Source organism: Lissotriton helveticus, chromosome 8, assembly GCF_964261635.1.
Source record: "Lissotriton helveticus chromosome 8, aLisHel1.1, whole genome shotgun sequence".
In the NCBI taxonomy this organism is placed as follows: Eukaryota; Metazoa; Chordata; class Amphibia; order Caudata; family Salamandridae; genus Lissotriton; species Lissotriton helveticus.
In genome coordinates, this window is record NC_136069.1 from 949,087,747 (window position 1) to 949,099,863 (window position 12,117).

Below are 12,117 nucleotides of genomic sequence, written 5' to 3' on the forward strand. Positions count from 1 at the left end.
ACCACGCTGAAGCGATCATCAGCAATGGTGATCTGGCGGTGCCAGATTTAAAGCTTAGTTACCTGGCGGCACAGCTTAACTGGCTGGTACAGTGGTTGGCAGAAGGGCGAGACCCAGAAAGGGCACAATACCCGTTTGCGCAACAGAAGTGGAACAGGCAAAACTGGTACTGTGAGTGTGAAGGCAGACAGCACAAAACACTATGGAAACCAAAGTGATCAACAAGTGCTGGTCCAGGTACCTCCAATGCACGAATCATAGAATCCCGTACTCACCCGAGCTACCGCTGGTGATACTTAGGGGCCACCAGCACAGGGGGAGCTGGGTGGGTATTGATGACTGGGGGAAGACTGGAGTGCAGAGAACATGAGACCTATATCATGACTCCGAAATGCTCCCCTTCGAGGACTTTCGGGCCGAATATGATCTACCCCAGGGTCACTTCCTACTACATTGGGTAATTACCATGAGCATGAGAAAGCACTGGGAGACAGGTACTGTGGCGCCTCAAGCGTTGGACGGTTGCTGGTATGTCACTACGGCGGCGGGGAGTATAAAAACAGTCTTTTGTCTATACAGAGCCATGAGCCAGGATATTCAGAAATCAATGGAGCCATTGCGAGCACAGTGGGAGGAAGATCTAGGGATCTCACTTCGGGAGGAGGTTTGGTAGGATCTAGTTGAAAGAACATTAAAAGCAACCAAGAAAGCAAGATTTAAACTAATAACTACTATGTCCTACAAAGGGCCTACCTCACTCCGGCTCGTATCAGGAAGCATTTCCCTGTTGAGGAGGCAGCTTACCCTAGATGTGGGATTACAGAGGCACACATACTACACATGTTTGGGACTGCCCCACGTTGACCCCATTCTGGGACGAGGTCCTTCATATATTGGGGGCGATAGTAGACAAGGAAATCCAGCGCAACCCGGGGCATTGTATTCGGGGCTGATTCACACATACAGCCAAGACTAAAACGACAGCGAAATTCCAGGATCTGGCCCAAGACTAGCCAAACGAGAGATCGCTAGGAACTGGAAATCGGCAGGGGAACCGAAAGTTGGGACATGGAAGCATGAATTAGAAAAGTGAGCAAGTGTGGAAGGGAGACTACTGCTGGCAGAGGCGGAACGAGGCATAGGCACCATTGACAGAGCCAGAGCATGGGGACAATTAGTAGACACACTGGCGGCACCCGAGCAGGGACTGGAACAGCCAACACCAGACGGCACCCCACCATGAAACCAGACGGCAGAGGAGGAGCTGGGCAGATAAAGAGGAGACAAGGGCTCCCCAGGGAGGCCCCCCCCCATTGACATAAATTCAAGTGAAATGCACAATCAACAGATCCTATTGCAGGGCGGCACTAGCCATCAATTATTCGAGAAGAGAAGTTAGCTCGAGGAAGCAACTCAAGAGGGAAGGAGGGCAGAGGGAGGGAACGGGACACTAGTTGGGAGTTTGTGCATAATGTGCCAGTAATACACTAAGATATGTGTAAATATCACATAGGTAGGTCTGTAAGTACTGTGTTGAATTTTAAATGCCAATAAAATCTGGTTGGAAAAAAATCAACATTTCAGTTTACATCTTTTCTGACACACTTTCAAGTAGGCAGAATTTTGTTCACGAAATTGGGTTTTACCCTTCGATTACAAATGTTTGAGTGGAGAAACTGAAGTATTTATTAGCGGAAATGAACATGAAACTTCGTTCAAGTTATTTGAAGGGCATCCCAATCTCCTTAATTCAGCCAGTGTTCAGATTACTTTCAGATGCAAATTATCTGAACCTGAATGACCAAGTTTGTTGTGGGATGAAACCAGGAGTGCCATATATGGTAACAGTTCCCAGGGTTGTGACGTGTAGTAATAATGTTTTATTTCCACCTACACAGAAGACCAGGGAGATTACCTTATGCCCTCAATTCCTATTTTAACAGTGACTAGGATAAATTAAGCCAACTGTAGGACTTATTGTTTCGTAAGGACGTTACATTAATTTCTGCTCGAGAAACTTTTGATCTTCAAGTTGCATGGTTTTCCTCTGAAGTAAATCGCTACTAAGCACAAACTTGCCGCAGCATGTTGGTGAACTTGTACACCACATATTTACTGCTTCAAAAACTGCGAGAGTGGTACACTTTTTTAAAGCGATTGGGTCTGGCTTTGTTAGCACATTTCAGACAGTTTTCAGAGTGATTCTATCCCTTTTACACTCTTTGGTTTCCAGTGTATTTGGAGGCATACTGCTAGTGTTATTCCTGCTCATTGTTGTTTTAGCCCTATTTTTTTTATCCACAGTGGATGTTCCACCTCAAGGCCAAAAGGTGTTGGACTTACCACACATCCTGCTGTGTCATGAACGCATGTTACAGTACTTTGTAGTGTCTTTACTCCAGGAATTGAACCACAACCTATCCTTGTCTTAGCAAGCATTACTATTGTTTTATTCATACTCTCTGTCCAAGGCTAGGCACAGACTGTGATGCCCTTGTATTAGGTTGTCTGATTGGAGACAGCTCTGAAACTCCAGAGAAACCATTGAATCAGCTTTGCACCTTTGACACAGTGCAATTGGAACAGTGCTTTTATTATATAAATGTACCCGGTGCTACATTTGGATTAGGAGCACTTCTTCTGGGATTGTCCTGGAACGGGATGCACTGTTGCTGAGAACAGTCTTGCTGACTGACCTCTATCCTGCCAAGAACAATAGCCTGTTCTAAACATTCTGGCTATCCCAATGGAGCTGGCAAACAATACTCCCACAATGCCATCGATGAAGTAGGTAGTGTTAGGCAGGAGTATAATCATATAGTATTGTAATGCTGGTTACAATGCTTTGTTTCTTCTGCCTAATAATTACAGCACACACTTTTTATACAAGGACATGATTATTTCAATAACTGTTTGAAAAGCTAATTCATATATTTCTTGTGTTTACCTTGGGAATGCAAAGGTAAACAACAAAAGGGTAGATCTGTTTCCACAATATCCTTGGGGAATAAAGAGTGTGCATGTTCAAGGTTGCTGATACCATCCGGTACCTTGATAAGGTTAGGGGTTCAGAAGGGACATTGTGAGCTAGTTGGGAACAAGGCCAAGATTTTCTGATGGTATGTGTTCCATATTCTGAAGCATTTGTTGTACAGATACACAGTCCTAATTAATTTGTAGGAACGGTAAAACAAGTTCTATCTGGTAAAGCAAATGATTGGACGTTTTTGGGCTTAAACAATCTCAACCCACAAAGGTGAATATCATCCCTGATCATCCAGGGAAAAACTACTGGGTTGGCAGCAGCCATCTGGGGAGAGGGTGTGATCTTCACTATCCAGGGCAGGGCGGTGTCTAATCAGAGAGGCATCTGAGGCTCCTCAGAGCTGACCAGCTCCAAGAATTGTCAGCAAGAGATGGGGTGAAGCCAATGCTCATATCTGAAGCCAGTCCCCAAAGCACTGGTTAGAGAGCCCTCCATTTCCTGGACAGGATGGCATCAGACCTGGAAGGAGTCTGGGGATTCTCTGGGCACACCAGCTGCGAGAATTGAACAGTGAGAAAGCCCTGGTTTTCATCTGGGAGGCTTAGACCCTGCACGCTGGGATCTCAGTCACCAGATAAAGCCACCTGGTCTACCTGAGGCAGGATGGCATCAGATTTGAGTGGAGTCTGGGGCTATTTCGAGGTGAACAGTTCCAATAATTCCCATTGAGAGGGGGGAGAAGGTATGGCTTTTGCCTGAGAGGTCCGACACCCAGGCAAGGGCTTCACTCATGAGCAGAGCCACCTAGCCTGCCCGGACAAAGTGGCTTCAGATTGGAGAGGAATCTGGGGCTCCTCCACTTATCTGAACAGCTGCAATAATCCCCAGTGAGGGGCAGGAGAAGCCATGGATTTTGCATGGGAGGCCAGGTCCCCACAGGCCGGAGCTTTAGACACCGGGCAAAGCCACTTAGCCTACCCGAGAAGAGATGGGGTATAACCAGAGTGGATCTGGCGCTACTCTGGTCTGAAGAGTTCCAGAAATTCCCAGTGAGAGGAAGATTACACCATGGCTTTCGGATGGGAGGCCCAGTCCCCCAGGCTTACGCTTCAGCCATAGCACACAGCCACAAAGCCTGTCCGACCAAGGAGAAGATTGGGGCACCTACACAGTGAACAGTTCCAGTAATCCTAAGAGCCCCAGACCCCCAGGACGGGGCTTCAGCTATTGGACAAAGCAACCTAGCCTGCCCAGGCAAGGTGGCATCAGGCCAGGAAAGAGTCTAGAGCTTCTCTGGACAAACTAGCTGAAATGGTGGGAGTAGCCATGGCTTTCACCTGGGAGACCAGGTCTCTTCAGGCCAGGGGTTTAGCTGAGTGGCGGCCGTTATTAGCAAAGGTAGCTCACACTACAGTCAACACAGAGGGGAGTGCAAATCATGGACTGCTCTACACTGAGGGGAGTGCAAATCATGGACTGCATGTACCATGATGCAAAGGAGCAAACGTTTCTGGGATATTATGTAGTGTCCGACCACACCCTTTTCCCTGCCAAAACTGATTTTTTTTGACCTCCTCTACCATTTATCACACGTTCCTAATGGTTGTATGGCCCGGGTGCGGTGAATAGGTTCCAGCCCGACTGCGGACGTAAAGATACGACTCCTAAATGACCTCTGTGAATACCAAAAGTCGTAAAGTTAGGCTTTTGTCTCAGATTGCATTTGTGAATCAGGCCCAGCAAGTTATTTTCCATCATCAGAGTTTGACCCAGAGCAAGAGAGATAAAAGAGGAGAAGGGACAGAGGTCCAGGTGGGAGCGGAGGTTAGGATGCTGAAAAGAAGATATTTATGGCATAGTATAAATATGAGCACAGTGGTGGAACAGAAATTTCTTTTGTTTAGGGCTCTCTTTATTTTTAGAAAGCAGACCACATGCTTAAGGATATAGATTCATCTTTTTGAAGAAAGTATGGTTTTCGAGTACATACCCATGTTCCATCGGGTCCGAATAACTCCAGAAAATTGCCTATGAATTCTCTCGACTTCTCTTCCCACTTTTGAATGAGATCATGGCTCTTTTCTTCCACTTTATAAACAAATTCTTTCGATTTCTCCTCCACGTTTTTAACCTTTTCTTTCATTTTATCCACCTGGTTTTGGAAAAGATACTTCTTCTCCTGGAAAAAAAAAGCACATAATGCGAAAAACATGAATTTCAAAATTAGGTTAATTGATTTTTTTCTTATTACTAATTAATCTAAAAAATTTCCGCAATTCAGTAGAGTGAGTCACAAACCTTATTCCATATATAATTCTGATTCATAAATATAAAAACTCATAATGTATGGATGCACAACATGCTCAACATTTAAAAAAATTAAATTCACATGCATTTCCTACCTGTCCTACACAGAGCATCTGTCCATAACACAAAGGTAATTTCCGACGGCAAGTGCATAGTGGGGGTGTCCAGGTGAATGCCAAAGGAACAGCTAATGACATGCATTATACAATTGATGTGCCCCTTCCCTTCCAAAGAAGCTACTTATTGACTATTCACAAATGTGTAGAAATGCATTTGCTACACTTATGTGAGCAGCTAGCACACTATAATTGGACAAATGTTTTGCCGAAATGCGTGTTCACTGGTAATAGTGGCTTTGCAAATGCTTGTGAAATTGTGGTGCAAGCACTAGCAATGCCAAATAGTGGCAGGCTGCGATCTTGGAATGTTATTTTGTATAATGCCAAGATGGACGCCATTTTGCATCTACAAGCAACATCCTTCATTGCCATCTAGGAAGTATGCAAAATATCACTCCAAGATGGCCACCTGCTGATATTGGCATTGCGGACAGTGTATCAGGGAAGGAGGAGGGAGAAACAGGCAGAGGTGAAGGGGCAGAGAATGTAATAGAGTAGCAGCAGAGTTTGGTGTTGGATAGAGGTGGGCGAACCACTGAAAGCTCGAGCCAGGTTGGAGCCATATACTCTACTCTGGTTCAGCTCAAGGTTCTCTTGGTACCTCGAGCTCAAACCCATCCAGGTTTTCAGAGGCTTTTATATGGCTTGGCTGCAAGGGTGGCTTCTCCACATGGGCGCAGGAGCATCACCCCACTGCTTTCTCTCAATGCGAGAAGCAGAAACATAAAATAGTATTATGAATACCATTTTATGTTTCTGCTTCTTGCACTGTGAGAAAGCAGAAGGCAGGGTTTGCTTGGTTGGTCCTCCTCCAGGCAGGGGAGGAGTGGCTTGCCCACTGTTGTGGACACTGACTGATTGATCGGCCCCATGGCCCACCAAACCAATCATGGACACTCTCCCTTTTCTCCATGTAGGCTGCATGCAGCCTGCATGAAGCAAACGGCCTGTTCTAAGCATAACATTTGAAAATCTGCTAATAATCCCAGCTTTGCTGCTTGACTTAAATGTGTGGCCCTAGGCAAATACTTAGTCACTGAACCTCCTTTTTGTTCAATATCAACATATCAGAGCACCTTCAAATATGCAGGTTTAGTATGTGAACTGTACTAAAATCTCTCTATTTGTCAGTATAAGTTTTTATTGGTTTTTAAAAACATCGCAAGTTTATTATAGGAAAATGCCATAGTAAAATACAAAAACCATATCAACACAGAGTAGGCTCCCCTAGAACACACCTATTACATATTACGCAAAGAAAATAGCACAATGCAAACGTCTATTCAATTGTAAGGCTCCACAATGCCAGAAACAGAATTGGTGCTTTCCAATCACAGTCCCATAGGCAAACAACTCATCACCACCCCCTCACTTCTAACCCACAACTCACTGATAGCTCGGCAAGCACTGCCGGCCAGGCGGGTAGGTTATCGGTAAGTTCATTATCTCTGCATGTTTTTTGCATCTGTCTTTCTTCGGTCACTGCCCGTTCAGCCATATCTCTCAGCGATTCAGACACTTTTGGTGCGAAAAGAGACAACCACCTAATGGCTATTCTTCGCTCAGTGTGTACTAGAAGCCAAAGGAGAAATACCCTACTAAGTTTCTTCCTACGTTTCGCCGGGATCAATTCCAGCAGGCACTGACCAATATCCCTCGGAATTGGCCACCCTGTGACTGCATTCAAAGACTCCAAACCTGTCCGCCAGAAAGTATCTAATTCAGTTATCCCCAAAACACAAGCAGAAAGTCAGCTCCCTGCCTGGATAGCGGGGACAGGAGGATGATCAAGACGGATAAATTGAATACAGCGTATTCCGTGTGAGGGACACCTGATGCTCTACGTTATACTCAAACTGCCTTGCATTCGTAGAAGTTCCCTTCATCCCTTCATGAACTCCTTCCCATTCCTTAGCAGAAAGAGGAGCCCGCAGTAACTCCGAGGCAAATTTTCTCTCAGTGCCCTATAGACATGCAAGACCAGTCTCCTGCCCCTAGCCATGTTCAACAGTGTACCCACGGGCTGAGATTCCCGAGGGGCCTCAGAGAAGTAAGGCCATATCTTGTGGCCCATAACCGCAATCTTAGCAAACTGTAAAAAGTGTCCGGTCCCTGAGGCAAACTATTCTACAGCCTCTGCCATAGTAATAAACCTGTCATTAGGGTATAAGTCATGCAAGGATTCACACCCCAGCATGCCACCTATCAATTCACATCGTCCACGCAATAAGCGCAAACTGTCTCAATGCCCAAATAGCACTCAAATCAGGTGTAAACGAGGCCCTATGCAATACAAGTCTGACATATTCTCCCACAATCTGCACACTTGTCTGACCACATACGGCATTGAAGCCAGAACCTCCACTCCCCACGTCAAAGGTTCAGGCAAAGGTACATCATCATAAGTACCCCTCAACAAAATCTGCTCCCAATTCTCATCATTGTCAAACCAATGTACCACATGTTGCAATTTAGCCACAAGATAGTAAAAATTCAGGCAAGGACATTCCAGACCCCCGCTTCCTCCAAGGGTGCTTGAGAGTGGTTAAGCTAACTCCCAGGCACACAGGGGATCTACAATCAGTTTGTCTAGTTCAACAAAGTATTTCCTAGGGATCTCAAACTTGCACCCCTGCAAAACATACAGGCAATGTGGCAGTAAAATCCTTTTTAACAAAGCCAGCTTGTCCCTCAAGAACAACGGGAGCATGTTCCAAAATTTCACTGTAGGTTTTAACTCCTATAGCACCCTACCTATATTTCAGGCCCTCAAATGCCACCGCCCTATGCTCAGTTCTGATCCCAAAATACCGGATACCTGTCATGTGCCACCCACCCTGACCCTTAATATTTCATTTCACCTAATATTTCATTTCAGGGTCTGGTAACTGTAACAGGTATGGAAAAACAGTGTTCTGGCCTAGAGTAGAGATTGAGAACTAATAGATGGTTTCTTGCTCAAATAGGACAGGTCATTAGTTTCACTCACCATGACTGCAGACTCTTTCAATGCCTGCTCGCCTGGGGAGGGGGACCAGTATGTTATTCTACCACTGTCTGAAGCCAGGTCAGAGAAAGGCGGGGTCTTGGGCACTGCAAAGACTTTTCTTTGAAGTTTGCCTACTTTAAAGGCAGAAACAGGTATAAGTACTGGGGCTGTGACACCATAACTTCAGAACACTTCTGGACTAAAGGACATTGTGCTAGAAATAAGAGCTGGATGCTCTAGGAGGGGCTGGCACTCTGCTTGTTGCTTTGTTGTGCTGGCCTGCTGCGTGCTGCTATGGTCCTGGGAGTCAAAGGACTGGACTTTGCTTTCTACATACTGCTTACAAAGTCCTCCAAGGGCTTGAGCGTGCTTGCCTCCTGTTAGGAACTCTTAGGATCATCAACGACTTCTCCTACTAATGCCTGGGCTCTTCTGCTGGGAGCCGCTTTACTTGCCAAGTGGTATCAAATTCATTTCCTGGGCACTTGGGCCTTGGAAAATCTATGCATCAACTCGTAGTGCCTGTTTAATCAACACAACACCGCGTGTTGCTAAAAATCACCACAATGCGGCCAAAGAATTCACACATCCCCTGCAGTGCGGATGAAAAATCGCCATAGCCTTAGTCCCGGGCACTGTGCCACTGATGTCCGAGGCACCTGCTCAGACTCCAATGTAGTCCATGCCTTATGGTGGAAGAGTCGACACATCACCTGCTGTGCAACTGTGAAATCGCTGAAGCACCTGCCTCGCCGCATTGACGCAGCTATTCTGGATTTTCGACACATCGTCCCCGAGCACCGATTTCTTCATTGACGTTGCCCAGCAGTAAGGAACCGAGGCATTACCTCCCCTGACAGTAATTAATTAACACATCACATTCCCTGCACAGCAGTAAGGAACCAACGCATCATCTACCCTGGCAGTAAGGAACCGACGCTTCACCTTCCCCGGGAGTAAGGAGCCGACACATTGCTCTGCTTTTCTGGTGCCTCACCTCCCCTGCGCCTTTTTCGTCTTTGAATTTTGACGCATCCCAGGTTCTTTGTGCTAAAAGGGATACATCCATAGATTTCTATGGATTACATTTGATTAACCTTTGCAAAGTGATAGCTTTCCTTGTGTATTTTCGATGTTTGTCTTTTTGGCCTGGTTTTATTCCGATAAAAACTGGCTATTCTTCTAAACTGGTGTGGGATCATTATTTTGTATTTTTACTGTATTACTGTATGTGTATGTACACATGCTTTACACATTACCTCTGACATAAGCCTGACTGCTCGTGTTTAGCTGCCAAAGGGTTAAGGAGGGGTTCTCTTAACTGTGTGATCCCCTTACCCTGACTAGAGTGAGAGTCCCTACTTGGACAGGGTGCATACCGACTGCCAACTAGAGACCCCATATCTACCGTTGGTATTCAGCGGTGAGGATGGGACTTGTGTTTGTACTTTGCATTCAGTGATTAATGTACACTACTTCCATATTGCAGACCATTACATACTAGAATACTGTTTTTTTTCTCTTTCTATTTTTGCAACTCGTGAGTTTGATCCAAAATTATGTTTCAGTCTGGTGAGCCATCAGCAGTACCTGCAGAGTTAGTGTTTAGACAGGAGAGGTTGGTGCCTCAGCTCAAAAGTTCTACAGGGATTGTAAGTGTTCTTTTAAAGGCCTCACTAGAGAGTAGGTGCTGCAAAAGGCATGGAGGTCCTGGTAGCCAGCCAGGGAGGCTGATGACCACTCAGAGGACAAGATTGCGGAGGAGGAGGAACAAAGTCTGCACCTAGAACGGCTGGAGGAGCCAGCATCTCCTTCCGGGTAAGGGGCCAGCCTGAATGATGGAAGAGCTCCCTCCAGAGCTGGCAGCAGTGTTCCCTCTCCAGGTCTGTCTCCAGAGGAGCAGGAGAACGGGAGGAGAGCCAGGAAGCTTGAGTTAGAGCAAGTTAAGCTTAGGTTGAAGCAGGAATGGGAGGAGGAGAAAGAAAAATTGGCAACTGAGTAGAGGAAAATTCTTTTTGCTCATGAGCTGAGAATGAGAGAGCTGGAGTTGAAAGTCAAGAGGGTTGAGTCAAGCACAGATGGTGGTAGCAAACTTTTAATTTCCAGTACTGAAGAAGAGGTTCATACACCCAGAGACTTGGTTTCTAATTTCCAGGAGGTGGTGACATACACCATTGGGCTCAGGCAAATGATGTAGCTCCAGAAGTTCGCAGGGTCCATGTCTGTTCTCCCGTCCCCTTCAGGGACTCACCCAGCAAGGAAGCCCGGACCAGGCCGCAGTCCCTCTAGTAGGCCTCCCTCTCGCCCCGAGTTCTCTAAGATGGTGGCCGCCACCTTCCTGGCATCACTGGCAGCCGGATGCCACCTCCTCACTCCTGGCCCAGCAGGCGATCCGCCGGCAGCAGGTGCTCCGTAGACTGGTCAGCGTGGAGCACACCCAGATCATGGTCTCTCTCACCCCCTGGGTCCCCGGGACCTTCACACCGATGAGCAGCGGCTGTCTGGCCTCTTGTCTGTCCAGTGATCCTCTGTGGGCCGTCGGCAATGCCCCTGGTTGCCTCCTCAACTGCGTCGTAGCGGGAGGGCCCTAGTACCACCAACGGGCCCTGGACCGCCTCTTTGTGTAGTAAAGCCCGGCAGAGCCCCACACAAAATGGCAGGCGGGGGCAGCCCGTTTTCTCTTGCATCGGCGGCTGGAGTGCTAGTTATGCACCACCGAGGCTCAGCCTCCCGCTGTCTCCTCCTTGGCAGCGTGGAATCATCCATGTCAGTCACTGCCCTCGTCTTATCTCACGGAGCTCCGCCGTCCGGGCACCTCTCGGCACCGCCAAGGGTGGCAGGGCCTCACAGTGCTGTCCTGTGGGAGAGGCGCGCCCCAAAGGTCTCGCCCTGCACCGTCTAGGTTGTGCTCTCTCGGGCCCCGATGACTCTCTGGGGAAGTACCCCACAAACTCCGCGGCCAGGACAGCCCCGTTAGGCCGACGAGTAGATACGCTGCCTGCGACGCTCCATATCAGAGAACCTATACATTATCAGGAGCTTTTCGCCGTGTTCTCCGGGGCTGTAATTACGGCCGCACATCATGTCCTCTCCTGGCTAAAACCGCGTAGAGATCTAGCAGAACTTCGTTATTCTCTTCGATACCAACTTTATTAAAAAGAGCACAGCTAGCCGATCAAAATCAAGAAAAATACGAGAATCATCGTTCTACAGTATTTACTATTAACATAGTACATCTGGCCGGCTAGAGTCTCTGGTTCCGAACTATATTGAAGTACGACATCTGTGCCCATCCGCTATCCATTGCGTTCATAACATTTACAGGAAGGATTTTGAAGCCACAATACATCTTGTCTCTTCTTAATATATGGGCCTTGCGTGTGTAAAAGACGGCTACCTGATGAAGGCATGTATGCCGAAACGCCCGTTGTAGACATCTGCCGCACTGCCTGAATCAACGCTCCGTCCATTATTGGATTTGTATATATTGAATGTTAATATTTGCTACATACAAAGATTATCTTACCTGCACACAGGCAGCCCGGACAAGCCTGTCTCCACCAGCAGCACGCGACTTCGCTCCTGGGTCCCTGACGCAGTGGTCTCGCCGCCTAAACTCCATCGCGGCGGCTGGAGACTACAGCTCCCAGAGGGCTGTGCGGCAACTTACGCCCACTTCCTCCTGCAGCGCGCCCGGAGGCGCTACTAAAGCGGGG

The 12,117-nt window shown here is 47.3% G+C and overlaps 1 protein-coding gene across 3 annotated transcripts in view; it reads right to left on the reverse strand.

The window, feature by feature from the left end:
• The window catches only part of PCYT1B (phosphate cytidylyltransferase 1B, choline), a 715,710-nt gene that overhangs the window by 74,245 nt on the left and 629,348 nt on the right, over positions 1-12,117 (reverse strand). For all 3 annotated transcript variants that reach the window (XM_078657804.1, XM_078657803.1, XM_078657801.1), the window contains one exon: positions 4,977-5,165. In XM_078657804.1, the coding sequence (XP_078513930.1) occupies positions 4,977-5,165 (189 nt within the window). The remainder of the gene's footprint in view (positions 1-4,976; positions 5,166-12,117) is intronic.